Source organism: Thermobia domestica, chromosome 12, assembly GCF_964235325.1.
Source record: "Thermobia domestica chromosome 12, izTheDome1.hap1.1, whole genome shotgun sequence".
NCBI classification, from domain to species: domain Eukaryota; kingdom Metazoa; phylum Arthropoda; class Insecta; order Zygentoma; family Lepismatidae; genus Thermobia; species Thermobia domestica.
Window position 1 is genome coordinate 9,150,892 of NC_137465.1, and position 26,635 is coordinate 9,177,526.

The 26,635-nt window shown below is 36.8% G+C and overlaps 1 protein-coding gene across 2 annotated transcripts in view; it reads left to right on the top strand.

The window, feature by feature from the left end:
* Positions 1-26,635, top strand: part of LOC145666320 (DNA-dependent protein kinase catalytic subunit-like) — a 289,438-nt gene that overhangs the window by 73,228 nt on the left and 189,575 nt on the right. For both annotated transcript variants that reach the window (XM_081733421.1, XM_081733422.1), the window contains 5 exons: positions 6,777-6,963; positions 8,028-8,239; positions 12,428-12,578; positions 17,231-18,039; positions 20,651-20,815. In XM_081733421.1, the coding sequence (XP_081589547.1) occupies positions 6,777-6,963; positions 8,028-8,239; positions 12,428-12,578; positions 17,231-18,039; positions 20,651-20,815 (1,524 nt within the window). The remainder of the gene's footprint in view (positions 1-6,776; positions 6,964-8,027; positions 8,240-12,427; positions 12,579-17,230; positions 18,040-20,650; positions 20,816-26,635) is intronic.

Consider the following 26,635-nt stretch of genomic DNA (forward strand, 5'->3'; position numbering starts at 1 on the left):
GTTGACACTTTTGAGACATGTGGTCTTTGGTGGCCGATTACTAAATGTGGAAACAGCACCTCAATATTTTGCTCAGTTTTCGAGTCAAAGTATGTTGACCTTTGTCCTCGATGATCATTATTTTGGAACTTGTAGTAGTTGGTGGTCGATTACTAAATGTGGAAACAGCATCTCAATATGTGGCTCAGTTTTCGTGTTATTAGGTTTTAAGTATGTTGACCTTTGACCTCGATGATCATTATTTTTGGAACTTGTAGTAGTTGATGACCAGTTACTAGATTTGGAAACACCACTTCAATATGTGTCTCAGTTTTCGTGTTATTAGGTTTTAAGTATGTTGACCTTTGACCTCGATAGTCAGTACTTTTGGAACATGTAATAGTTGATGACCAATTACTAAATGTGGAAACAGCACCTCAATATGTGGCTCAGTTTTCGTGTTATTAGGTTTTAAGTATGTTGACCTTTGACCTCGATGATCAGTATTTTGGAACTTGTAGTAGTTGGTAGTCGATTACTAAATGTGGAAACAACATCTCAATATGTGGCTCAGTTTTCGTGTTATTAGGTTTTAAGTATGTTGACCTTTGACCTCGATGACCACTAATTTTGGGACATGTAGTACCTCATGACCAGTTACTAGATTTGGAAACAATACCTCAATATGTTTGTGTTGACCTTTGACCTCGATGATCAGTACTTTTTTAACATGTACTAGTTGATGACCTATTACTCGATTTGGAAACAGCACCTCAATATTTGGCTCCATTTCCGAATTATTTGGTTTTAAGTATTTTGACCTTTGACCTCGATGACCACTATTTTTGGAACTTGTAGTAGTTGATGACCAATTACTAAATGTGGAAACAGCACCTCAATATGTGGCTCAGTTTTCGTGTTATTAGGTTTTAAGTATGTTGACCTTTGACCTCGATGACCACTATTTTTGGAACTTGTAGTACCTGATGACCAATTACTGGATTTGGAAACAGCACCTCAATATATGGCTCAGTTTTCGTGTTATTAGGTTTTAAGTATGTTGACCTTTGACCTCGATGACCACTAATTTTGGGACATGTAGTACCTGATGACCAATTATTAAATGTGGAAACACCATCTCAATATGTTGCTTCGTTTACGAGTGATTGGGTTTTAAGTGTCATACAAAGGGCGTATCCCACATAAACTATAATACACAGGTAAAAATAAGTATGATATTTGTAATCAGCATGTCCGAAAACCCTCATATACCGAGTTTCATCCAAATCGGTTAAAATTGTCATAGAAAGGGCGTATCCCACATAAACTATAAGACCCAGATAAAAATAAGTATGATATTTGTAATCAGCATGTCCGAAAACCCCCATATACCGAGTTTCACCCAAATAGGTTAAAATTGTCATAAAAAGGGCGTATGCCACATAAACTATAGGACCCAGGTAAAAATAAGTACGATATTCGTACTCAGCATGGTCGAAAACCCCCATATGCCTAGTTTCATCCAAATCGGTTGAAAGAGCGTATCCAATCGCTATGCTACATAGGTATTCATTGTCTTAAAATAGGGGTTGAAAAAAAAAATTATGTAATTTCTGCTATGGTAAAATAGGGGTTGGAAAAGTAATTATAAAAGAGAACGAGTCCACCCCTAAAATGGAGGTTTTTGTGTGTTACGTACTCTCAGTGTAATTTCTGCTATGTTCAATTTGGAGTGGAGAAAATGAATACACCCCCTGTGCTATGTCCGTCATGTTTCGTAGTCTCTGTCATGTTGAAATAGGGGTTGGAAAATATGCTCATAAAAGAGAATGAATACATCCTTGTGTGTTACGTACTCTTATGCTCTGCTGTGTTCATAGTCTCAGTGTAATTTCTGCTATGTTAAAATAAGGGATGGAAAATAAGCCATGTTCTTTTATTAGCTGTGCTATGTAATTTCTGCTATGTTAAAATAGGGGTTGGAAAATGTGTTCATAAAAGGAAACGAGTTCACCCCTTAAAATGGAGGTGGTTGTGTTTGTTATCTGCTCTGCTGTATGTTCATAGTCTTCATGTATTCTATGCTATGTTAAAATAGGGGTTGGAATACTCTTATGTGTTATCTGCTGTGTTCGTAGGGGTTGGAAACGAATACACCCCTTCTATGTTTCATATTCTTATCTGTTATCTGTTCTGCTGTGTGTTACGTAGTGTTATGTGTTATCTTCTCTTCTATGTGTTCGTAATTTCTGTTATCTTAAAATAGGGGTTGGAAAATGTGCTCATAAAAGAGAACGAATACACCCCTTCTATGTTTCATATTCTTATCTGTTATCTGTTCTGCTGTGTGTTACGTACTGTTATGTGTTATCTTCTCTTCTATGTGTTCGTAATTTCTGCTATGTTAAAATAAGGGTTGAAAAAGTGCTCATAAAAGGGAACGAATACACCCCCTAAAATGGAGGTCATAAAAGGGAACGAGTTCAATTTGCTCTTCTGTATGTTCGTTATGTTACGTAGTCCGATGTTCTGCTATGTGTTCATAGGGGTTGAAAATATGCTCATAAAAGGGAACGAGTTCACCCTTTAAAATGTGCTCATAAAAGGGAACGAGTACACCCCCTAAAAAGTGGTCATAAAAGAGAACGAATTCACCCCTAAAATGGAGGTCGTAAAAGGCCGTGAGCCCACGGTTCACGATGCTCGATTTCTCGTATCCTCCCTGTGTCTTCCGGCATAGTGTGTCAGGCGGCACTGGGAAACTCGTTGTCTGCTTCAGGCGGGACTGGGAAAGTGGGTACATGGTCAGTGGCGCAGAACCCGCATTTTATTACTACTTACGCATCACAGAGTCCAGTCTCCTTTCCCACAGAATCCAATCCTTGGCCGAGCGACGACAAAAGTTTGTGGTTGCAGACTGTGATTATTTATATTAACCAGATGTTGTAGTTTTATTTTTACCTTGGGAAATGGGGTACCAGGGGCGAATATTTCGTTCACACCAACTTAATAATTCTGGTTCCACAACTTCAAATACAGCTCTTGTATATAAGACCGGTTCTAACTAGAAAATTATTATGATCCACTGATGTCTAAAGAAATGCAAAAACCTTATATCAACTATATTACTTTTCAACATTTTGATTTAAGGAAGTTCCAGATTATATATATTAACAGTGTACCCCGGCAGTTACGTAGTGACTTACGAAGAACTTGGAACCAGTATGACCAACCGCAAGATTCGAATCTGGAATTCTCTCAATTGTGAAGTATAAATGAATGCTAACTTTTCATGTAGACGTATTCGGTAGCATATCACAATCACCTGGTTTGCTTTACTGCAGACACGTAGAGTTTTCTCATGGCTAAGCGGTTAGCGTACTTGCCTTCGGCATGGGAGACCTGGGTTTGATTCCTGGCTGGAATTCATGTTCGGATCCCACGTTAAGCTGTAGGTCCAAGTTTCATATAGCCTCGCTGTTGAAAGTTTTTTTCCCCTCCACTACCCCTGCCTTTGCCAAATATTTTGGTCTTATCGGCACACGCAACTGCCCATTCTGAATAATCTCTCTCCTATTATCGAGATCTCTCTCTCTTGCTATATTATCCTTCTCTATTTAGGTAGGGGGTGGGCTTTTTTTGGACCTGAGTTCTGGGTAACTACCTCAGGTCTATTTTCTTCTTCTTCTTCTTCTTCTTCTTCTTCTTTTTATTGACCCTAACTGAAATAAATAAATTTGTTATTATATGATTTACAAATCACACACACATAATACATAACATACATACATAAAATACAACATTCACAAAGTCACATGTCAACTACTAATAAAACATTATTAAAAGAAATATATTTGTTTGTTTGTTTACAATGAAACCATTTTTTTCACCTGTGTGTTGGTTTATTAATTTGAAAATATTTGGTTTCCCTCCTGTGTTAAAACATTGACAATTAATATTTATTTATTTATTACTTGCTTTTACTTATAAAACTTATTTGGTTTCTCACCTGTTTAAGATTAATCGACAAAGTTTTTATTACTTATGGGACCTATTTGGTTTCACCTGTATTATATAGTTTGTAAGTCAATGATTTATTAATTACTTTCTTGACGGTCCTCCGTACCGTTACTATTTAATATAGTTTGTTCTATTAAATTTGGACTTCCGATCCTGTTGCTGCTAACTAAGTGGTCCTCCACTAATTTAGAGTGTTAACTTTACTCTCCTTTTCAAGATAATACACTAGACACAAGCACACTACACTGGACTAACCACTAACACAAACACTATTTGTAACTTGAGTACCGTTATTACTATACAGCTTTCTGTTCATTGTGGAACGTTCCAATTTTTCACTTAATTATGTCTTCTTCGCGCTAGATCTAAACTTATTTGTGCTCTATTTATTTATGATATTTTAGTGCAAATTTTATTTAAACCTTTTCTATAGTCCTCTTTACGTATCAGTTCTATTATTCCGTGTTGTTCCTGAATATTCCGTAAATTGACTCTTAAATCTTCATCTGATAGGATCACATTCAGGCAGTAGAAAACCAAGTGATCTGGATCTGTGTTGAAAGTTACGCTAAACTCAAAATCAAAATCATATGAACGGTAAGGGGGAAAAAGAAGGAATGCCACAAAACTGCATTTTCGAGAAAACAGCGTTTTAATATTGAAGACCGCGTAAGAAGAATAGGGTTAGTTAAATCTTTTGCCCCTTTTTGCATGGACATTTCTACATCTACGCATGCATGGCATATACAATCAAATAGTACCAAGAGTCACCAACAGATAGGACAAATCATTCGATAAAGCATATACATGAACATTCCTTGTTTATTCCCTTACCCTTCATATGAGCTTTGCTGGAGACTCGTAAGCATACTGAACAAATTTTAAAAAATATTTTAACAAAATTCATTTACAGAGGCTCAAATTCTATAAGTATAAATCATAGTGACTCACTGACTTCTTATCATCAGGTCTTTGAAACCGTAGAATCTATCGTAGAAACTTGAAATTTTGCAAAAATACTCCCTTTAAACCTAAACTGCAATTAAATCGAACTTTATGAAATTCGCCCTAAATGGAAATGGAGGGGCTGTTACAAAAAAGGTTGTGTTTCTTTTGGACTCTAAGCTTCAGAAACAAAATTTGATAGAAAGAGGTTTTTGATTCATACCATAATCACGACATACCTCATTCGGTTGGGCGGCATCGTCAGAAAGGGGTGAAATCAAGTAGAAAATTTTACAATTAGTTTAAATCATTTACTAGAAAGAATAACACAACGTTTGACAGTAAAGTTCCAGGACTAATGCTGGTACTTGGAAAGTTGAACTTCCTGGAGCAAACTACCGTGAGGAATATTAGAAGTAGTCTCCCCTTTCCTCAGTGCACAGATTTTCCCGTTTCACGAAGTCTTTAAAACTGGTTTTGAACTCTTGCTCTGAAATGTGTTTGAATTGTGCCGTCACAGATGTCTGGATATTGTGGACTATCATAAAATGCTGCTCCTTCAGTGCCAATTTGAGTTTGGAGAATAGGAAAAAGTCCACAGGAGCCAAATCCGGACGAGTCTGGAAACCCCACATTTTTTCAAAAACTCTGTCATAATTACTGCTGAGTGAGGACGAGCGTTGTCATCCAGGAGGCACCAGCTGCCATGTTCTCGCAGGTGTGGTGTCATACAATGGAGTCTTCAGTAAACGACCAAGAACGTCGCGATAGAAGGAACCATTGATTGTAGAACCCTGAGAAAACTCATTCCTTTTGAATGATCACTTGTTTGTCAAAAGATAATTAGCATTTCCTTGATCCTTGAGTTCTGAAGGTGAATCTTTTTGATGGTGGTGAATTTGTTTCCTCCACTTCATGCTTTGCCTCTTCTTGATAGCACCACGTTTTGTTGCCTGTGACGTGATCTAGCAATTAAGTCACTTGATAGCACCACGTTTTGTTGCCTATGACGTGATCTAGCAATGAAGTCACGGTTTTCATAAATTCTGTAGAGCACTCGACTCTGAGCTTTTTGGCAAATTTTCCTTTTTCCCATGTCTTTCAGTATCTGTCGAATTGTTTCGCAGTTGATGTGCATCGCGTCTTCCATTATGCGACGGTCTAACTGCAGAGGTCGTGAATACGCTCCACATTATCCTCAGAAAGAGTGGTTGACGGATCTCCACTTCCAGAATCATTAGAAATGTCTTCACGTCAATCACGAAATCGGGAGTACCATTCAGATACATGATCCCAGTTAGGCATTCTCGCGGTAAACAGTTCTCATCATCTCGCAAGTCTGTTCCTAATTTCCATAACTTATAGAAAAACTTAATGTTTGCCCTTTGTTTCATGTAAGAACGGTGTCTTCGATGACCAGACCACATATACTTTAAGAATCCATGATAGTGGGAGGAGTTTGTCTTCGATGCCCGATGTTTAGGACACAAATTCCTGACATGTTCTGCAAAAGAACAAAAAATATAGAATTACTCATACATAATAAATAACTTTCTGTGTTAACAGTTACAAAGTATCAGCACCAGTCCTGAAACTTTATAATCACACTTTCTATTTAGTATATGAGGGCTTCTGTTTCAGAAAATACAAATCGATCATTCACATGCACGAATTCGATATGGGTAATGCAGAGAGACTTCAAAATATTGACTGACATGGGATATACGTGTGTCAGTTGGTAATATAATCTGTATTTTTAGGTATTAACTAACATACTTTTAAGAATGTTGATAAATAATATACTTCTAAAATATATTTAATTTCATTTGTAGGATGGAATCACTCACCCAACCGATAGTGCTATAAGGGACATTTCTGCCAAATGCTTGAAAGAGTTCGTCGAGTGGTCTATCAGACAGCAGTCCTCCCACAAGGACGAATCTTCACCGACAAATATTAAAGCTATTGTGAAGAAGATACACGCTTTCAGTCTTCATCCGAGCTATTCGAAGAGGCTTGGTAAGAATTATTATAACTTCATCGCTCATATTCTCTCTAATGAAAAGGGATTTATTTTTCTAAGGTAACGTAATGTAAAATGCGCCCTCTCCCCCCAAAAATGTCATGCATTTTAGTTATTAGGTTTATGAGTTCGAAACTGTCGCAACTGGCCTACACTGTATGCGTAGGTTTCCCTGGATTACTACAATTTCTTTCTTTTGTTCACTTCACCAGTTGTTTAAATAGCATTTGTTTTATCATTGAGGTCCCTTCAAATGAATGAATATAACTGCGCAAGATCTAAGTGAGATCATTCAGGTATCTACTGATCTTGACTTATTTAAGCTTTCACAATGAAAATCGATTAAAATATTCATTATTATTATTATTATATACAGTATGTTAGTAAGAATTACGTAGCAATAGTTTATGTTAGCGTTAGATGGTATTTTCAGTCTTGGTTTAATTATAACCTGTGCGCATTTTAGTTTTTCACCTATATATCAGTGTTAAAAGTGATGCTCGTAATCTCTTGGTTATTAATTTTAAATTCAAAACTATTACATTAGTCAAATTATCGAGCATTTTTATGTAATTTTCCTTAATGTCAGCAAAAATCTTTTCTGTGCATGAACTTTCTCCCGCTGAAACTTGTAAACAGTGATAATCTGCTGTGGTGGAGAATTTTCAGTATCACCATAGTTTGGTGCCCTAATGTGCACATTAAATCCCTTGTTCTTGTGCTTTATGTCTGATCTGTGCTTCACCTTCCACGTTCGTAAAATGTAAATAAGCATATCAAATGCAAATGTATATAAGCATATTATAAGTAAATCAAATTAAAAGTTTACTACTTACGTTTGACCAGTAAGCTACCCAACAATCATCAGATGGCAACTTTCATTAGGAGAACACAACATGAAACCGAAAGAAGAGCATGACAACTTTAAGAAACTAGTAATACTGATGACCAAATCTAAGGCTTATGTATAACAGAAATATTTTTTTATTTTCCTTTGTTATTTGATCTATGTTTAATAGTTGCTGAGAACACTTGTCAGTTATCTTTAAACTTTATTTAGGTGCTGCTTTTGCTATCAACAACCTTTACAAACTCCTACGTGAGGAGAAATCGATTGTTGAGGAATTTTGGTTGGAGCTTCTATACCATCTGGTGAAATGCCTTGCTCTTTCGGAAGCTGATGAAGCAGCTCTAGGAACTAAAAAACAAGTGATTGAAGCCTTGGACCACATTGAGCGAGTTCTGAGAGAGAAAGCTGATTATTTTAATAAGGTTCGTGTGTTGTTAGATGTAATACATAACTTTTTTGATCAACAGATCCAATATATTTCAGGCGAAAATTTTCTTGTACGCCTTATATCTGGAGAACTACATATAGTGTAGCCAAACCCAAGCTATCACTTAACTCAATATGATGTCTTATTTCGTAAAAAATACGAAAACTCGATTTAGGGGCCGTTCAAAAGTTTTGTGGCCCGTGATCCAAAAACTAATTACTGGCAAAGATCGCAATATTCTTGTTCCTTCTTTTAAATGTATGGTTATTGATTTTTGTTATCCGCTCCAATTCATAAAAAATCTTTAGAGAATTAAATAAATCAAGCTCACAGAAATTAATTTATATATACGGTAGTTTGTCACATATCGTGCTTTCATTTTTGGACTATTGAGTAGTTCCATGGAATCTAATATTGAATGGATATTTAGTTTTTTTCTTTCTTTCTTTCTTGCTGTAGACAGCTTACAGACTGTTTTCAAACAACCGTTTTCTTCTTCACTTGTGTAGATTGAAAACAACAACAACACAAACAAAAAGCTAAGCTGCTAAAGACGACGATGGTCCGTTGAAACAGTGTGTTGATGTGTATAATATTAAAGAATACTCACAGGTGAATTTTTTTAACCATCATGGGTTTCTAATGAAAGAATAGATGAATGTTTCGTGAACTCAGTCCCACCACAAAACCCACTTAGCGGGAGCTGATGTCGAACCGAAAACTATGCTCCAGAGGTAAGCGCTCTAGTGCTGAGCCTTCGCGGCTCCTATGTATGCGTTATTACGTAAAGAACACGTATTATGTTGGTTTATAATTTCATTTTGAGGGCATTATACGAGGCGTAATTGGAAAGCTTTAAGACTGGGCTTGTAATTTAAAAATGACAGTACTTACAGGCTATTGCGATGGATCTCCTTCAAAGTAGTCCCCTGCTGAATGAACACACCGATTCCAACGGTGTTTCCACTTCTGGAAGCATTCCTGAAAATTATTTTCCGTGATGGTGTGAAGCGCTCTCTCAGTATTTGCTTGAATGTCCTCAATTGAGTCAAATCTCTTCCCATTCAGCGACAGTTTTAATTTAGGAAACGGGTAAAAGTCAGTAGAGACTAAATAAGGGAATAGGGGGGTTGCGGAAGCACAGGAATGTTGAATTTGGCCAAAAATTCCTGCATCGATAACGCGTTGTTCCAGTTTTTGATCCATTTTGCGCAATTAATAATCTGCCACGACACACACACACACGACCGCACTCAACAGGTTGCTACGCCGTACTGAACAAAAATATCGCAGTGATTCTTGCAGCACGTATCAAGGTCACACAAACCACCGCTCCCACGCTAACAAGCAATTATAGCAATTATAGCAATTTCCTTCTGAGCAGTGAAACCACCTGTCTTAAAACTTTCCAGTCATACTTTGTATATTTTCAGATGGCTTTCAGATTTAGCTTTTATTACCGACTCAGTCTGAATCATGCAGATCTGCGTTTCCACTTTGTTCCAGAATTTGGAAAATTTTGTAGCGTGGCTGAAATGATCAATGTGCAATGTAGTATCCCGTTACATTAATGATTTTAACAAGCTGTTGGATACATGTCAAAGTTCTTGTATTTTTTTTAGTGTCCTACGTTTATGCATCGAGACCAAAAAAGACTGCGATGATGTTGTGTTTGTGTTTGTGTTTGTGTTTGTCCATCACGCATATTGTGTTTGTCCACGCATATTGTGTTTGTCCATCACAAAGACCATTTGGCGCTAACTGGGATAGAACCAGGGATCCCACCTACTAGAAGTGGGTTCTCTACCACTGACCCATCATGACTCCTTTACAGTTGAATAACATGCTCAGTGATTCTACAGTTTTAAATAGTGTAATTGAATTTCCCTTTCGAGTTACTGTACAGTCCGCCATATTAATTTACAACTTTTTAGATCAAAAATCCTCAGAGTTTTATTAGCAAACTTTCAACTAGTCCTGTAGTTTTTTCTAGCCTTTTTTATTGGGAAAGGGTATTAAATTAAAGTATCAAACACAAACCAATACTAAATACAGATTCAGGAAATTTACATAAATCATGGTACAGAGTTATAGAGTCTGCGTTATGGAAACAAAGGAATGCAAAAGTAACGTAATTGTCAAATTCTGATCTTCATCTTTTGTGTGCTTCTGACCGAATTCATAAATGAACTTTTAAAGTTTTACGTCCCAGGTTATGCCGGCTAGGCTAAATAAGGTGGTGGTGATGAAATAATAAATGAAGTGGTAGAATGAAGAAAATGGGAGGAAACGGGAGAACCCCGAGAAAACACACGCACACGATGTTTGTCCACTACAAAGCTTACTTGGCGCGAGCTGGGATCGAACCAAGAACCCAATGCACTGGAGGTGAACGGTCTACCACTGAGCCACCGTGAACCCTGAACTCATAAATGAATACTAGTGTCATAAATTATTAAGGTTTTCATAATTGACATGTAAATACTTTGTAAAAACAATACAAACCAGTGAAAGAAAAGAATATTTATTTTATATTATTTTACATCAAGGTGTCTATCGGTCACGAAAGTCACGAAATCAGAAAACGGTCATGAAAGCCAAGAAAAAGTCACGAAATTTAGCTTTTGGGTCACGATTTTTTTATCTGTACAAATATAAGCAGAGACTGGAAAATTTTGTTCTATAAAACATCAAAATTCACCGCCAAAAATGCCTATGGTCGTCTTTAGACGCTATCAAATCGCAAGCAAAGCACGCTTCTATCGCATGCTTGAAAATTCGGCCTAATTCGCACCCAAATTCGCTCTTGAGAATGTCCTTCAACTGGCATCATTGAGCAGTGGCGATGTAAATTTCATCGCATCGCCGAAACCACCTATGCTTCTAACCAGTTTATTCAACTGTGAGAGGATACCAAGTTTTTATCGCTCCAGGGAACAGCCTTTGAAAGTAGAGAAAGATAAAAGTGCTAAAGAATATAGGTACCGTTATTAGTTTTTGAATGTTATGACATTTTGTGGTTTGGTAAAGAAAAGGTCACGAAAAAGTCACGAAATTTCATTTTGGAATTTTAGTAGACAGCCTGCGCATACACTATTATAATAGTTTCATAAAGGTATTGAATCAGCGGAATACAAAGTTAACTGTTTAACTTCAGGTATGAAAACAAATGTACTTCGAAAACTTTTGCAAATAATATTTGTATTTAATAATTGTCATCAAAGATAAATTTATTCATTCTATAACTACATCGTAGTCCTATCTATAAAAGCGAAAGGAAAGACTACAATTAGTAGGAAGTTGCCATAAAAATTGTTGTTGAAGACTGGCTTAGAAACAGACAAATATTATTACTTAGTTCACTTTCCATTAGTGTAAGTTTATATTTTTGTAAAACCATCGCACTTTAGGGTGGTCCGGAAGTGGGCGTAACCCCCTTTAGTTTCAATAGTATATTGTTAGATGGTAGAATGTCTGTACAGAGTTACCTTGAAGTCTTAAGAATCTTAAAAGTCATAAACATCGGTCGCCAGGTTCTCGCAGATGTTTTGCGGAGATACTCCGGAGTCACGAGGGTGAAGGCGTGTTCCACAGCTGGTCGTAATTCCTTTGTGTGATATCGAATGTTTCTTACTTGTTGCTTTATGAAACCCCAGACAGTTGTCTGGTGTCGTCAGATCGGGACTACTTGTAGGCCAGGCAAAGGGAGCTGGTGAATATGCAGATAACTGGAGCAAAGGGCAAAGGGAGGCAGAAAACAGCAGAAAACAAATGAACATGGATAGCAATGTTGCCAGACAATGCCAAGCAATGTTACCAAATAAAAGTGGGTAAAACCTAAAACCGTCAGAAAACACCAATTAGGGGTACGCCCACTTCCGGACCACGCTGTAGATATTCTAAGGAAGCATGAAAATAAATTGAAACCGTATCATAATGAATATCAATTTCGAGTATCGTAATGAGTCAGTCCATTGTTGAGTTTCATTCTCATACTCCCCCCCTTCCCCAAATAAAATAGTTTAAAGAAGCTTTTACATATTGATTATGGGATTGATTTGAATGGATTAAATTTGTACATAATTTTCTGGCAATGGTGTTTTAACTTTAGCTGTTCTAGTAATTGTGATAGTATATTATTAGTTAACAAACTAACTTAATTATATACTTTTTTTTTATGAAGCCTAATAACAAAAGAAGACAACCGGCAGAATTCTCAGGAGTGTTGTTAAAGGATACCGTAAGCTGGCTGTTCCAGAAGTGTGGGTCTGTGGAAACCGAATGTCGTCGTAAATGCATGGAACTAGTTTATAGTCTGGCACCACATGTCAAAGGTGAGTCATTTAGTGTAATACGTGTATTTTTGGATCTAAAATAAAAGAGTATATCTAGATTTGTAGTTCGGACGGAGTATCTCTCGTACGGCAAATACACTGACCAAGCAAAACAGAATGACCCGCTACATTTTTAATGAAGTCGTTGAGCTGACGTAAGGGGCACAGGAATATCACTCGAACAGTCAATGTGATCCTTCTGCGTAAAGTAAGGAAGGCCGGCAATATATCAGAGTTAATAGGGGCCAAATGGCTGAATCCATCGTCTTCCAGGAGAGCAGCTGCTCGAGTCGTGGACAGTTAAGATAATAACAGACTGGCGGTGATTAGATTATGTTTTGAGGAATCTTCATATGGTCATCCGTGGGCCCAATAGTGCGTGTGGAGGGCAGCATCATGGCTTCTAGCTATCGGCAGGTCATTGCTGATCACGTACACACATTCATGTCTGCCATGTTTCCAACTGGGAATGACACTTTTCAGCAGAAGCACTCTTTGTTACAAGGCCATCGTTGCAGTAGAGTGGCTCGAGGAGCATAGTATTGAATTTCAATTGCTGCAGTGTCCCCCAATTTTAACCCAATTGAATACTTTTAAGGTATCATTGAACGTCAGATCCAAACTCATCGCCCGTTCTGCAGAAGTTACAAGAACTAAGTGACTCGTGTGTGCAGATGTAGTGCGCCATGCCTCCAGCCTCCTACTAAGGTTTCGCTGCTTCCATGCCAAACCGCACTGCTGTGCTGCGAGGCAAGGTAGACATACTAGATATTAAGTTGGTGGTTATAACGTTCTGGCTGGTCAGTGTATATGCTGAGAATATGGATTTATTTGGTAAGTCTTTGGTTGCTCTTTTAATAGACCAAAAAGAAAAAGAGGAATGTTAGGAAGCTGGATAACAACATACACAGTGCGTCGGAAAATTAACAGAACTTTTTTCTTTACAGAGAACCACTAGCTCCATCTATTGAGGCAACATATCGGAAAGCTGGATATCTCTCAACAAAACGAGTCTCCAATCATGAGAACCGATTTTAACGTAGTGCCAAGTTATAGCAAGAAAAGTGAGTGTATCTGGTGTCATCTTGTCACAAAAACACGATGAAGCAAAGAGCCAATATTAAATTTTGTTTTATGCTAGGTAAAACAATTACACAAACATTGGAAATAATGAAACAAGTGTATGGTGATGAGTCCTTACCTCATACACGTGTGTTCGAGTGGTATACACGAGTCTTCGACGGTGGTGAGTACTTGGAAGACAACCCAAAGGCAGGCAGACCGAAAAACAAAAATCGCAATTAGTTGGTGAAACAAGGCGTGAACTAATCACCCACGATGCAAATTCGACTGTGAGATGGATGGCGGAGGAATTGAATACGACGAAAGATATGATTCACGAAATTTTGACAAAGGATTTAAAGAAACTGGAAGTCTGTGCTCGATTTGTTCCGCATACAAGTGATGACCAAAAGCTTCCTGGCGTTGAACATTGCAAGGACCTTATTAAAACAGCAGACGGATCAGAGCATTCCTGGAATCGATTGTAATTGGTGATTAGACTTGGTGCTTCAAGTACGACCCGCAAACAAAACGCCAAAATGCTACATGGAAGTCCCCAGCTTCTCCGAAAGCGAAAAAAATTGTGTTTTCAAAAGTCACGTGAGGAGATAGTATTGATTTGTTTTTACGATTCCAAAGGTATATTTCGGGAATTCGTTCCACATGGTCAAACTGTTAATGTGTAACGAAAATTTCTTAAATATAATCGTTACTTTTCCCAGTTCGCTAATATAATGACTATATGATATGTACTACGAAATCACATCATTAATCACTTACTATTTTGAAATAATGCACAGTGATTTTAGACAACGTTAACTTTCATTATTTATGTTCCCTCTTAGTATCACAATCAACAACCACTGGTTGTCATAACAACCCCGAAAAACGACGAATCTGGTATTACAATAACAGCTGTTAAATACTATATATATCTTCTTTGTCATCACAGTCTGTGCACTTTTAAGCAACACCTTTTGCCCGCAATAATTAAGATTACAAGAAAAATGGAAGTGTTACAAATATACAAGTGTTACACGTTGTAAATAGTGAATATTATCTGGGTATTATGGAGCGTTTGTAGAAGGGAATCGTTCCCATAAGGCCCGAGTATCGAGCGCCGGGCAGTTGATCTTTATTGCATGACAATGCACCCTGTCACAGAACCGTCGCAGTTCGTGACTTTTTGGCTAAAAGCAGATCTTGTGTGTTTCAGCATCCTCTGTATTTGCCTGATTTATCGCTGTGTGACTATTTCCTATTCCCAAAATTAAAGTTGACCATGAAAGGAACATTTTATGACAATGTTACACACGTCCAGTTTGCTGTGACAAGGGTCATTGAGGCGATTCCGTAAAAGGACATTAAAACCTCTATGCTAGCATTGATTGAACGTGCCTAGTAATGAATTGATGCGGAAGGGATGTAGTTTGGATAAAAAGAACTACAGTTGGAAAATACCTAAAATTCGTTTTGTTTAATTTAAAAAGTCTCATTATTTTTCTGACATACTGTGTACCTGATCGGTTTATGTTCATATAGTATCAGATTCATTGTCTTCCTGTAGTGTTGTACTGTCGAGTTCCGTAATCTCAAGAATTACTTGATCTACATCAAATAATGATAATAATCGTAAATTTAGTTTGATTTTTGTTTATTTATTTAAGGAAAAGACGAATGCACACATATATATAGGCACAAGAACTGCCTGTCACAAATCAGTTAGGTAATACTATTCAGAATATCTCAGGTTCCAAGTAGTAGTCTTTAGTTAAAGTCGCTCTTATTTATATCTAAGCTTCCCAAAGATGTGTATAATTAGTCTTCTTTTCCACAATTCTCTGAAATAATCATGCTAATATTCGGTGATACTTAACCTTCTTTCTACCAAGTGGGATGCAAACACATGCCAGTGCTAATTATTTTGTTGTTACTGCTGTAAAAATATTTCTACAAGGATGAGATTCAACGACTTTGCTTATTTATTTGTATGATATATTTTTACGGGGAAGGTGGTTGTACTAAATGAATTGTCTTCTAAATATTTACACATTATTAGAGTGGGGTGCAAGTACATCCCACTTGATAAATCATGTTACTCTAAATATGCATTGGGGGCCGCGGTGGCTCAGTGGTAGAGCGTTCACCTCTTGTGCATGGGGTCCCGGGTTCAAACCCTGCTCCCGCCAAGTGAACTTTGTGGTGGACAAGCACCGTGTGCGTGGGTTTTCTCGGGGTTCTCCCATTTTCTTCATTCCACCATTTCATTCAAATCTCATAATCACCGTCTCCTTCAACCTAACCGGCATGAACGTGGGACGTAAAACTTAAAGATTTCATTTCATTTCTAACTATGCATTGTTTTCCTCAACGACCACTTGACGGTAGGTCATTTTAGCTCGCTTTTCATAGTTAATTGTTCGTATTGTACAATTATCATGCATAAATATGGAAGTGTAGTTATATAAGTGATGTTATAACGCTTGTATCTTTCTTCTCTGCTTTGTGCTCTATTTAGAAGGTAAATGAGTCTTAGGTGTTACACGGACATTACTTCTCCCCAATGTTATTGGTAATGACTTTTTAGAATTTTCGAGTTTAAAACATTATTGAAGCAAGAGAGAAGGATGAGAAGCAAGAGCGAAACGAAATAAATAGTCCTGTTGAATTGAACCAACGAAGATGTGTACAGTGTCCTCACTCCAGGGACAGAAAGGTTCGAACAAAATGTGGCATCTGTGGCAGTTTTATTTGCAAAGATCACTCAACGAAGAAGGTAGTATGCGAATACTGTTAAGTGTTTGTAATGATAAGAATAAGCTAACATGTTTTCTGTATTTGAATATATAGTAGACAAGTAATTTTGTAACAGGATTGGAATCTTGTTTGTTTCCAGAGAAATATTTACATACTGTAGTTTACACAAAATTCAAACCATACTGTATTTGTGGGAAAATATACGAATATATTACATTATTTTATATGTCGAAACACTAACTATGCAATAAAAGTTTCATTATAACATTTATATAATATAATAATTAAATATTTTTATTAAAAACACCGATTTATGTGTGGGGTGCATTCGCACCCCACTCGGTAAATAACGTGAAACATTTAAGTTGGTAAAAAGAAGGTTAATAGAGATCCCTCACAGCTAACACCTTGTACTAACAGAAATCGTTTGGTCGTTCACCTGATGGTCGTTCAGTATTCATATTCGTTGAATGTTCGTGGTAGAATTTTTTATTATTATTATTATTATTATTATTATTATTATTATTATTATTATTATTATTATTATTATTATTATTATTATTATTATTCAATATGTTTCATCAGTGGCAATAGTCATCTTTTGTTTTTCTTTCTTTCCTTTCTTCTGACATATTTTATCATTTTGTCAAGAGCAAGAAGGGAGGATTTATCGATCTCCATATATAAAATAATGAAAATGCATGAGAAAGTTGTTAGGTGTATTTTCTTTTTAACATTCCGACAAACAAAAATGAGAACTATAATCATTGTACATAACATGTGCTGTTTTTTTATATTTATGCATTAATGTTTTCCTTTTTATTTTCTTGTAGGTTGCAACTCTGTAAGCTCATTTGTTGAGCTTTATATCAAGGAACAAGGAGAAAAGTCTATTTTGGATATCGCCGAAGGCTGTATTGACGGTGACAAACAAGGCATAGTGCAGACACTGAATGAAATGAAAGGCTATGGAATTCAAAAAGCATTGTCTTGGTTCGGGTTATTATTAAGAGCTCTGGAATTCTATGCATGGATTTTTGAAATCGGTGTTCTCAAGCCTTCTTTCGTGTTCAATAAGAAGCAAAAGAGTAGTATATTTAATGTTATTGAGTACTTCGTTGTAAATCTGAGTAGAGAGGACATTTTAGCTGTTACAAAATTATGCACTGAGGACAACTCTAGTAAGAAGATAGTATACACTCCGAGAGAGCAGGACAAGTTCAACGAATTGAAGTGTACTGTTATTGTCAGACTGTTTCATTTATTAAGTGAGGTGTTAGACAGTCGTGATGCAGAAGCTCTGCAAGAGCTGCCGAATTCATTATGGAGCGAACATATGTGGAAACTGATGGTTGATACTATTTTCCAACCAACTGTACTGGGTTTCAATATGAGAAACCAGGAAGTCGTTGACAAACTGCCTGAAGTACTGAAAAATCTCGTGAAAAGTATGAAAACAAACGTAGCTTCGTACAAACTGTTCGGTTTGTATAGTGCATTGAATAACTTCTACAAAGAAAACTCGCACATCTTAAGTGACTTGCCAACGGTCTTCAAGAAAGATACTACATTAAAGCAAAATTTGTTTATTGAAGGCTGCAAAGTTTTACAAGAGTCTGGTGTTCTTGGAAATATCTCTGAGGTAAGGTAACTGCAAAAATTGCGTTCTGTCATAATAACTAAAATCAATGTTATGTTTTATGGATTTGTGGTTTGCTTTTTGGTGTATGTTTTAGCTTCCGTTGTGAGTACGGAGCGTACATGAGGCGTGGATATACAACTTAAATTGGTATATCTAAAGATCCAAGTGTATTGCCACTGGGTATTGAATCCGAGTCTTATGCAACAAAAGCACAAACTCTTACCACTAACCGTCAATGAAGCTCCGTATATGGTATATTCCCACTGGGGATTGAATCCGGGTCTCCTGCACCAAAACTGCAGACTATAACCACTTAGCCACATTGGAGCTCCTAATACTGCATAGAACGCGTCCTAGAGCTCCCTCGTGGCTGAGCGGTTAGAGTACGCGCCTTTAGCTTAAGAGACCCGGGTTCGATTTCCGGTGGGAGCTCATCTGATTCGGATCCCACATTAAACTGTAAGTCCACGTCTTATATAGCCTAGCTGCTGAACGGGACGATAAATTCAAAATCAATCAAAAGAACGCTTCCTTTTCACCGATTTCGGTGCTTAAAACGATGGAGAAACATCCAACGCGTGTTTTTCTCTGGGTTTTGCCGTTTCTTCCTGCTTTCCTCATTGCATCATTTCATTCATTCTCATCATCATCGTCTTGTTTAGCCTACACGGCGTAATCGTAGAACGTAAATTGAAATATTTCATTTATTTTCTTCAGTGGTTAAAATGTAGTTTTTGATACAGTAAAACCTGTCAACTTGGCCACCTCTCTAACTTGGCTTCTTGCTCATCTTGGCCTGGTTCGTCTTGAACCTGCATTTCCCGTAAGATATTCGTTATTTATTACTCTGGAAGTTGGCCTCATTGAAACAATGTTTACCCTATGATGATAATGATTAATTTACTTGCTTATCTTGGCCACAAAAAATAAATTTTAAAAAAATAATAAAAAATAAATAAAATAAAATAAACTCTTTCGTATTACCATATGAGAGGCAGATGTTCTGTATTGCTGACTGGAGACAAAGAAGCATGGATTCCCACGATTTGTTCTTAGAGGTCAATGGCCAGAACACTACCCTGATAAAGGGGTGGTGAAGAAAGATGTGAATAAGAAGAAGCACGTACGGGAATTCAGGAAATGGTTGTACATATTGTTTACCCTGTCTATTTTGGTAAAACCATTAGCTATATCGGCTCCTTTCATCAAAAGGGAGGTTTAGTAATTCCTGAAAATTTTCAAGGTTAAAGCTAACTATCTCAGTTGTCAACTATTGACCTCCGTTTGTCGAAAGGTAGCGGAGGTTTTGAAATATGAATTCCTTTATGATTTTCTCAAAACATCTTTTGCTCCGAGGGAAACATTTGTAGGTCATTAATAAGAGGTAGACGATACTACACAAGAACTACAAAATTAGAATGTGCATATGTGGCAAAAAGAATAAAAGAAATACGTCTAGATTAAACCACTATAAAATATTTGTCAGTGTTTAATCAGTTCAGATGAAAGTTTCTTACTGTACAGATAGCAAAAGAGCGGTTGCGATGTGGTGTGTTACGATTACGCATCTTATGATTAAGTATCCTATGATACTCGTTATGATTACTCTATATACATTATTTAAAAGTAGCTGTCGTGCCATCGGTTATTAAAATTTTACAATCAAGTAATACTAGAAATCCTATTCTAAAAATACACCAATCACACTTATTTTCTATAAGTTGGCCGCTTTTCAATGGAACCGATGATGGCCAACATAGACAGGTTTCACTGTGTTAAAAGAACATTCTTAATATAAAATTGACGATGAATATTTGTAACGGTACTATTTTCTGTTCTGACGTAAAGGATGGTCCACTTATAGTCTGGATCAGCAGTCAGTAACAGTTTCCTATGTTCGAAAGAAATGTTTTGTTAGTTATTTTGGCATTCATAAGTTTTCTTGCAAGGAACTAATAATATTTTACATGGTATTTGGTTGAACTTGGCTGAAATCAAAACTTAATAAACTAATATTAAACCTTCATAGTTGTTGAAGAGTTGACCACAAAGTATTTTTGCAATTGTACACATGACATTCAGAGGAAGAAAATGAAAATATAAAGATAAATGTAGTTTGGATATAATAATGTCATTTGTGGAGTTTGAGATATGATAAGTTATTATATAATATTTAGGAATAACGAAGGTAACTATATATATATATATATATATATGTCTGAGTCATATATATATATATATATGTCTGAGTCTGTGAGAAATTTATGATAATTGTCATATGAGACATTTTGTTTGGTCAGTTGAAAAGAAGATAAAATAACACGTGTCGTGTTCATGGATCTGTTTTCTTTGTATGGTCGAGTTATCGATCTCGAATAACTATAGTAAGAGTCGAATGATGTTTAGTTCGATAACTTTAATTTCTTTGTAATAGTGCAGGATAAGATACTATTCCTTAAATTTTACAGTCATATCTTATGTGGTATAAAAATTGATCAAATTTCAATCTTAGTTTTATCCTATACTCAAAATATTTATATGTAAATGATGTGAATGCCATTTAGTTAAATATACCACTATTACTGTTAAATTAATTATTTTGTTTTTAAAGGCAAGTTCGTTGGTGAGTGTTTCACAAGGAAAAAACATCATCGAAGCAGTATTTAATGCTTTAGCTGAAACAAACATGGATGAAAAGCATGCTATTGTCCCGCCACCAGTTGCACAAATGTTCGGGGAAAAACTCTTAAATTTTTCTTTCCTATTGGGAGATCAAGTAAGTCTTTTCGTGTGTACCTTACCGCAACCATCTGTATACTTTGATATTATTTATTTATCTTTTAAATATTAATAGTAGTTTAAACTGTTAGTTAAAATTCGTTCGGTCACCTCTTCGGATTACACTGTTGATGCAACAATATTTTACACAATATTGTGGAACTTGAGTCATTTGGTATTTATCTTTTCATATATCGGTGTATATATATATATATATATATATATATATATATATATATATATATATATATATATATATATATATATATATATATATATATATATATATATATATAACTAAATAGGTATAATTTAATAGAATACATAGTGTTATATTTTAGTAAATTTTGTATATTCAATCATATTGACAAATGGAAAGAAAAAAAATATAATTACATGTATTGAAATTATTTATGCACTTTTTTTTTCAGAGAAATTTTACATATATATTGAAACTTTAAAAATCGAACTTATGTACACAAAAATTTGACACATAATTTTTTGTTTTCTCGGATTAAAATGCTGCATATTGTAACACTTAAATTCCATACAATTGACGAGTTTTTATATGCTGCACCTATAGTAATAATATTGTTATTTAGACTACAGACAGATAGGTAAATTAACCATACAGTAAAAGAATGGTTGTCCGTAATTTCTAATATAATATGCAACATAATCAGCAGAAATTGCGTGAGTTTGGTGAGAGGAGGGTGGTTACAGAAGGAAGATTTCTTCCAGTGCCTTTCCCGGTGGAAGCGTTCCTGGCATCGCTGCTACGTTCCCTCTTTGCACAGCCATACTTAATCTCTGTATAAGAAAGACTGAAGCTCGAGTGTCGCCTGTGTTGAGAGTTATTCGGCGTCCAACTTCTTTAATAAAGTTTAGTCCTTCATGACCCCAGGACCCACAAGTTTCGATGGCGATGGTGACGAAGTGGTATTTGTCCAAGAGGTTCTTATATTTTCGTCTCTTTTCAGATTCTCTACGAGTTGCGACCATCCCAGCTTTTGTGGAAGAAGTAGGAAGATTAGAGGGGGCTAGAGTATCGGCACAAGTGAAATCCCATATTAAAGCCTTCCCTCGTTTCCATGGCACCAATGACATTCCATCAGGTCTCTTGCCGTCAGAACGACTACACCCCATTGGCTCTCTCACGGAAGGCGTTCCAGAAGAGATGAGGGCTCTCATGATGAGGTCATTAACATCGGAGTGGCGAGAGTGTCTGCCAGCACTGTGGAGACATGATAGGCCATGTATACCTTTCTTATCCACTAAACTTCCGCAAGCAAGGCACCGGTGTTGTTCGCAGACATCTGCTCCCAAACGTAACGCACAAGCGATTCTAAAACTTTCGTCGGGAAGATGCAGCCCTAGGGATGGAGATGGAATAGCCTGTACCCAGGAACCTGCTTCAGGGGATGAAGTAGCTAGAAGACGTGCCTTATCCTCAGGATTGGTGGAAGACTGAAGAAGAGAAGAAAATCTGGAGTTTATAAGAGAAGCGTCCCATGAAGATTGTAAACTTCTCTTATCAAGATCAGGTAGAGCAAGTCCGCCGCACGATGTCCACTGGGAGATACAATCATTAATCTCAGCTTCAGAATCTTGATGAATATCCTGGCGAAGAAGAGAAGAGATCAATGGCATAGAGCTATGAATGGAAGAAAGGAAAGCTGGAGTGGCCAAATCAAGGGCTCGACGAATACCTAGACCTCCGTGATCCACTGGGAGAGATGCCTGTAGCCATGACCTATCCGTAAGAATAGGTATAATATATAGTGGCACATCTCCCTTACTACCGGAGATTGTGCAAAGAAAACGCAAAATTCTATTAAAAATGCAATAGTTCGTTAGCACATATTGGACTTATTATACTTAATGTTGTGAGGGATTGAAATGAAGAGTAAAAAATCACATTCTTACCTATTGAGAAGTTCATCAGACATAGTGAGGAACTCCTCCCCTCCACCCTTTCCCCCTATTGGATCTGTAAATGAATGATAGGTGGAATCAATTTATGTCGATTTTATTCAAAGTAGGAACCTCCTTTGTTCACACACAACTTTGCACGATCCAGTAAATCAGTCACGGAATGACTTCAGTAAGTCTGGATTGTAATGGTGTTCAAGATTCTCGTCACGGCTTCTGGTTGGTGGAAATATCGTCAAAAGATAAGTCTTCCAGTGATGTTTTAAATTTGGAGAAAAGTAAGTAATCATGGGGGGGGGGGGGGACAGATCTGGCGAGTATGTGGCGTATGTAAACACATTTTCGGCCAACAATCCAGTGTGTGTGCTAGGGATGGGGCACAAAGTGTACATACAGCTTCCGTTTCTTTAAATCTCCTGTTATTTGATGAACAATCTCCTTGTTCACCTCCACGACGTCTAATATTACTCTGAGACTTGCAATTCGATCATTCAAAATTATACCCCGAACTTTGTCAATCACATCATCTGTTCTAACAGACCTGCTTGAAAATGGGCCCTTGACATCTTCCACAGGCTCCCTGCTGGCACTGAACCTATTATGCCACTCAAAATACAGTAATGGAAAAGATAATTGTGAGTAAATAGATTTCCGAATAGATTCCTTTCCATCGCAATTTGATGGGAAACTACTAGAATTTGGGTTCTTCACACATAAATTAGATAAACCTCGTAATTCTACGTTGCAGTGATATCGAGGAGGAAGGGCCTAAACACTAGAATTGATTTGCTTACCTGCTTATGTTCATTTTATACTGTCACAGGTCTAAACTGTTTTATTAACATGATTAGTGTTTATATAATTAATAATTATATTTAATTATGACATAATTTTAGTATTAATCGTCCTCATTTTCAAATGATAACTTATTTTTCGTTAATTTTATATGCAGCAGCCTAGCTCTTTTCTTCTGTTGGTTATATATCACACTTTTTTCTATCTTTATGTAATCAATATTTAAATTATTATTTGCTTCTTCTAATACAAAATAAATTATATGAAATTAAATGAGAATTAAATTATAAGTGCAGATCAAGAATAAGTTAACATTTCCATAAATTAACGTAACTTCATTCCCCTAAGAAAACATAAACAAGAAATCCTGAAACTGATAGCAGTGGACCATAACATTTTGACTGTCACTGAATGCTTGCGGACAAGTTTACAATGCGTTGCTTTTACCTCGATGGAGAATGAAAGACATGTGGATCACTCCTACCAGAGATCACTATACCTCTTACGTGGAGGTGTGGTTTTGGAAAGCATCCAGGGCGTTGATCTCGATCCAGCCATCGTCCTGACCCTTTACATTTGTCGTAACAGATCCATTTTTCATCAGAGCTGACAAATTCGATGTAGGAAACCTTTCCCATTGTCCCGTTCATTCAGAGAACTGCACACTTCCAGATGCTCCTGAGGAACTCATCAGAACTTGCTGTTGGTGTTTGTGGTAACGAGGCTCATTTTTGAATGTTGTGCTAACAGTACAGAATCTCACAAATGAAGGGCGTATTGGTGCATTCATTTACCATTCGGGCCAAATTCACTGTTAATGTGTTTCGCTGTTAGATGTGCAGAATGGCTTTTGTAAACGAATATCACTCGAATGTTCTATATGGTCAGAGCTTGAAAAATCCACTCGCTTGCTCGCCAGTGGCAAATACTTTTTTGCATTTGGCGAGTGAAGTCCGATAAGTCAAAAACGTGTTTTATTCCAAACAACGTGCAAAGAATGTAGAAGGGTAAACTTGCTAAGGATAGTTTAAGTGAGTGGTACGCATTCAAAGCAATTTCAAAGAAGTTTCGTCTTTCTGAACTTCTGCAGAAGACAGTGCGACACAAAGACAGGTTTCCTTTGCTTTCAAAACTGTTAAGTATAGTCTGTGGTCTGCCAGTTTTCACCAGTTGTTGTGAAAGAGGTTTCAGCAACATGAATTTAATCAAAACAAAACTACGTTCATCACTAGAAAGTTCTAATTTGGATTTGCTGATGCTCATAAATCTAACTCGACCTCACCTTGAATTATTTGACCCAAAGCAATTTATCAATCACTGTATTTCAAAAGCAGTAGCCAACATATAGCTGGACATATCCACAGGAAGTTCAAGAATAAGTAGCAGGTGTCACTCTTTTTCTTATTTTAGGGGGTGCGGTGGCTCAGTGGTAGAGCGTTCACCTCCGGTGCTTAGGGTCCCTGGTTCGATCCCAGCTTGCGCCGTGTGGACTTTGTGGTGGACAAACACCGTGCTCGTTGGTTTTCTCGGGGTTCTCCCGTTTCCTCCCACTTTCTTCATTCCACCATTTCACTCATCTCTCATCATCACCGTCTCCTTTGGCATAACCGGCATAACCGTGGGACGTAAAACTTAAAGATTTCTTTTTCTTATTTGTAAGAGACATACCAATAAACAAAATAAAAATGTATTGATATGTTTACTGTGTCGCAAAGTGATTTTTTTTTTATTTGTATAAACACTGTAACTGCAAAATGGTCTGGCTAATAGATATTTTGACTGGCTAGTACTTGCCTGCAAGATTTATCAAGCCTTGTATATGGTACATTTTTACATGACACTGTTTAATAACATACCACCTCTCTTGGCTGACTGGGTCTCTCAACCTGTTTTAAAAGCACATCCAGAGTTTGTGAACTTGGTCCATGCATTAGTTGTGCTGGTGATTTAGATTTTCCTGTAAAATAGGACATTTCAATCTCAGGAATCCAATATTAGTGGTGCTGTCTACAAGGTAAGGAAGATATTAAGAATGTAATCAATTACTTTGTAGACAAATATGGTTCTTTAAAATACCAAACCCTCTATATTAATGTTTTGGTTTTTATGAAGGGTTTGAGCAATATGATTTTGAAATGACTCGGCAAACATAGTGAAATGTGATACGTAGTACTTTGTGACAGTTGTGAGTATACTGTGATATGTCATCGTGTTAAATACACACTTCAAGAACGTTCGGCTGTTATCCAGAAGTTTTATGAAAATAAAAGTTCTTTTGTGAGTATTCAACAGGCACTTCGCGCAAACTGTGGGTCACATAATCGCCCTTCATCAAATTGTTGAAAAATTTGAAAGGGAGTTTACTGTTCACAATGCAACAAGACAACGAAGGTGTCGAAATGCAAGAAGTGTAGAGAATATTAGTGCTGTAGTGAAAGTGTTACAGAGGTGTCAAATTTATCGATTCCATGTCGTGTGAAAGAATTAGGGCTTACGAGAACGATAACTTGGCGTATTTAACGAATAGACATGGAATTACACGCCTATGATCCCATTGGACTATTGTAAATGTCTTGAGTTCCCTGCTCGAGCTTTAGAGTAATGAATCGCAATTTTAGGCGAAAATTTATGTTCTTAGATGAAGCTCATTTCTGGTTAGATAAACATGTTAACAAACACAATTATCATTTTTGATGTGAGGACACTCCAGAAGAAATTTACGAAAAGCCGTTGCATCTGTAAAAGGTCACTTTGTGTTGTGGTTCATGGCATGGTGGCATAATTGGACTATATTATTTCCAAAACGACGTAGGAGATTCAATGGCAGTGACTAATGAGCGCTATCGCTTGATGTTAATTGAGTTGGATGGATGACATGTGGTTCCAAGACGGTTTCATATTTTACATTGCTTATGTGACTATCGACTATTGCGCGAGAAGTTTAGTGCAAGGATAATTTTAAGAAATGCAGCTGGTGGTTGTCCTCCCAGAAGTTGTGAATCACCTTCTTCCGATTACTTTTTGTAGGGTTATTTGAAACGTGTGGTTTATGAAAACTACGAACTCTTGATGAATTACAAATTATTATCTA